Below are 2,812 nucleotides of genomic sequence, written 5' to 3' on the forward strand. Positions count from 1 at the left end.
TTGTGAAGTATGTGGTTTTTCATTTGCACAGAAGTCAAGTTTGTTGAGTCACATGAAAACACATACAAGAGAGAAACCATATTATTGTGAATTATGTGGTTCTTCTTTTGCCTCGAAGAACAATTTGTTCAGTCATATGAAAAGACACATGGGAGAGAAACCACATTCTTGTGAAGTATGCGGTTCTTCTTTTGCATGGAAGTCAAGTTTGTTGCGGCATTTGAAAACACATACAAGAGAGAAACCACATTTTTGTGAAATATGTGGTTCTTCCTTTGCACGGAAGTCACATTTGTCGAGGCATATGACCACACATATGGGAGAAACCACATTCTTGTGAAATATGTGGTTCTTTTTTGCCCAGAAGTAAAATTTGTTGAGTCATCTGATGAGACATACAGGAGAGAAACTCAACATTCAGTGTAGTAAGAAATCCTGGGAACATATACCCGAACGAACTGTTGGGAATGACAACTATACCATTCACTATGACTACATAATCCCGACTGGTACATATCTTGAAAACGCAACTGTTAAACCAGATATAGTGATTTGGGATAGAGCAAACAAAAAGGCGACCATAATAGAGGTCAGTGTACCCAATGATACAGGGCTTAACAGAGCTGAGAGAGAAAAGATAACAAAGTATCAAGGACATGTATGATATGAAACGAAATTGGAATTAAAAGACGTTTCAATTATACCAGTCATTATAGGAGCAACTGGGCTTATGAAAAAGAACTTTAAAAAGTACATAACAAGCATACCCGGTGAACCAAGTGCAAGTGAAATACAAACGATTGCATTGAAAGGGACGGCTAGAATCCTGAAAAGATCTCTTGGTTAGACTCACTAAAATAGGGGTAAATGTCAGACATCTGGTGTGATGTCCCACCCCCTAGCAGAAAAAGTTTAAGAAAAATAAAAGAGTAAGGGGAGAGAACTTGAATGCCTACTAGACACTATCCTCGAGTGTCTAAGGTCTCTCTGTACAAGGGTTTGTCAGAACAATCTGGCATGAGGATACTTTTCCAAAGAAGTAAACCCTGACCAAATATTACTAATCACATAGTATTCACAGCCCAAATAAGATCTCACTACGTCTACCCCACAGCTTTTCCGTGGAATGGTGCACCTTCTCCAAGTGATATTACCTCAAGTAATAGCACGAAGCTGGATACTCCACCAGACTAGATATACTCTTGTCCTGGAATTCAGTAAGACTATGAGACCAGCATGAAAGATATACTACAATGTATAAAAATGGTTAATTGAGGAGAGGAAAATTATGTTCTCAATTTCTTTACTAACTCAGTGCTTGAGAGATAAAGACCTTTAATGGAACATTCGAATATCTATGTATCTCATATAGAGTTCAAGTGTTAGCCCCAGGTAGTGGGCCCCTTGATTTCTGAGAACTTCGATTGAAGAAAAATAAAACAAAAGAGTTAAGGGAACAGCGATGATACTAAAAAGAGCTCTCGTTTTTTTTTCAATAAAATGTGGGGCAATGTTGGCAGCTTGTTTGGCTGCCCCATAACTAGCATTACAAACTTCAAAGGAAGAAAGTAAAAAATTTTAAAAAGAGAAAAACCATATTCTTGTGAAGTATGTGGCCCTTTTACGCTGAAAAATACTACGTTGATACATATGCAAAAACATACTGGAGAGAAACCATATGCTTGTGAAGTATGTGGCTTTTCTTTTAGAAGGAAACACAACTTGGTTATGCATATGCGAACACATACTCATTGTTTGAGAGATAAAGAACTTAAATGGAACATTCGAATATCTATTTATCCCATATAGAGTTCAAGTGTTAGCCCCAGGTTGTGAGCCCCTTGATTTCTGAGAACTTTGACTGAAGTAAAATAAAACAAAAAAAAGATAAACCACATTCTTGTAAAGCCTGACATAGTGGAGCAAGAAGGAGAATGCGGAAACCCTAGTTGAAGTAAGCGTCCCTATTAGAGCTGGCCTGCACAGAGAAGTGAGGGAGAAAATAATAAAATACCAAAGACTTATATACGACATGAAAAGAAACTGAAATCCGAAGAATGAATCAATCATAGCAGTCATGATAGGAGCAACCAGGCTAATGAAAAAAATTTCAAAAACTATCTGGTGAATATACCCAGTGAACGGAGTGCAAGAGGAATACAAACAATATCACTTAAAGTGACGCTTAGAATCTTTAAATTCTCGGTTTGAGTAACTAAACTTATTAGAGAATGTTTGCATCCGGTAGAATTCCCCAAAACCAAAGTGGTAAGAAAATCAAAACAAAAGAGACAAACCACATTTTTGTGAAGTACGTGGTTCCTTTGGACAGAAGTCAGATTTATTGTGTCATATACTAACACATATGGGAAACAATATATTATGATCTTCTAAAATCCATACCTTAAAATTGTATACCAGCATCATGAAGCAAGAACCAGTAGGATAACCTCTATCACATAATCAGCCAACTATTTGCAAAAGACTATTTACAAATATGACAGAATCAGAAAAAAAGTCTGTTACGGAAATCACCAAAACGAGTCTTTAAAAATACTCCAGAACTTTTATTACAGAAAATTGGACAAATGAGCCAAACAATAGCATGACAAATATTTTCTGCATTTATTCACCAAGGACTTTATAAATAAGGAAGGTTTTATAGACTGGCTTAAAAGACGATAACGCCACTATTATTAGGACAGAATTATGATGACTGCTCACGATTAAAGTTTTATTCCCTATGCTTCTAATAAGATGAAGCATCTCAGCATGACAAGTGTAGTTTGTGTAACAGAGAAGTTGGTTTGAG

At 36.4% G+C, this 2,812-nt stretch overlaps 1 protein-coding gene across 1 annotated transcript in view; it reads left to right on the forward strand.

Annotated features, from left to right (window-relative positions):
• LOC145270094 (uncharacterized) overlaps nt 1-2,554 on the forward strand; it is a 27,576-nt gene extending 25,022 nt beyond the window's left edge. Inside the window, exon 4 of the mRNA XM_080125695.1 lies at nt 1-2,554. This exon is cut by the window's left edge and continues 529 nt beyond it. Coding sequence (XP_079981821.1) covers nt 1-340 — 340 coding nt within the window. The 3' untranslated portion in view covers nt 341-2,554.
• The last annotated feature ends 258 nt before the right edge of the window (nt 2,555-2,812 follow it).

The sequence above is a fragment of the Euprymna scolopes genome, chromosome 46, assembly GCF_053919585.1.
Source record: "Euprymna scolopes isolate OS-2025 chromosome 46, ASM5391958v1, whole genome shotgun sequence".
Taxonomy (NCBI): Eukaryota; Metazoa; Mollusca; class Cephalopoda; order Sepiida; family Sepiolidae; genus Euprymna; species Euprymna scolopes.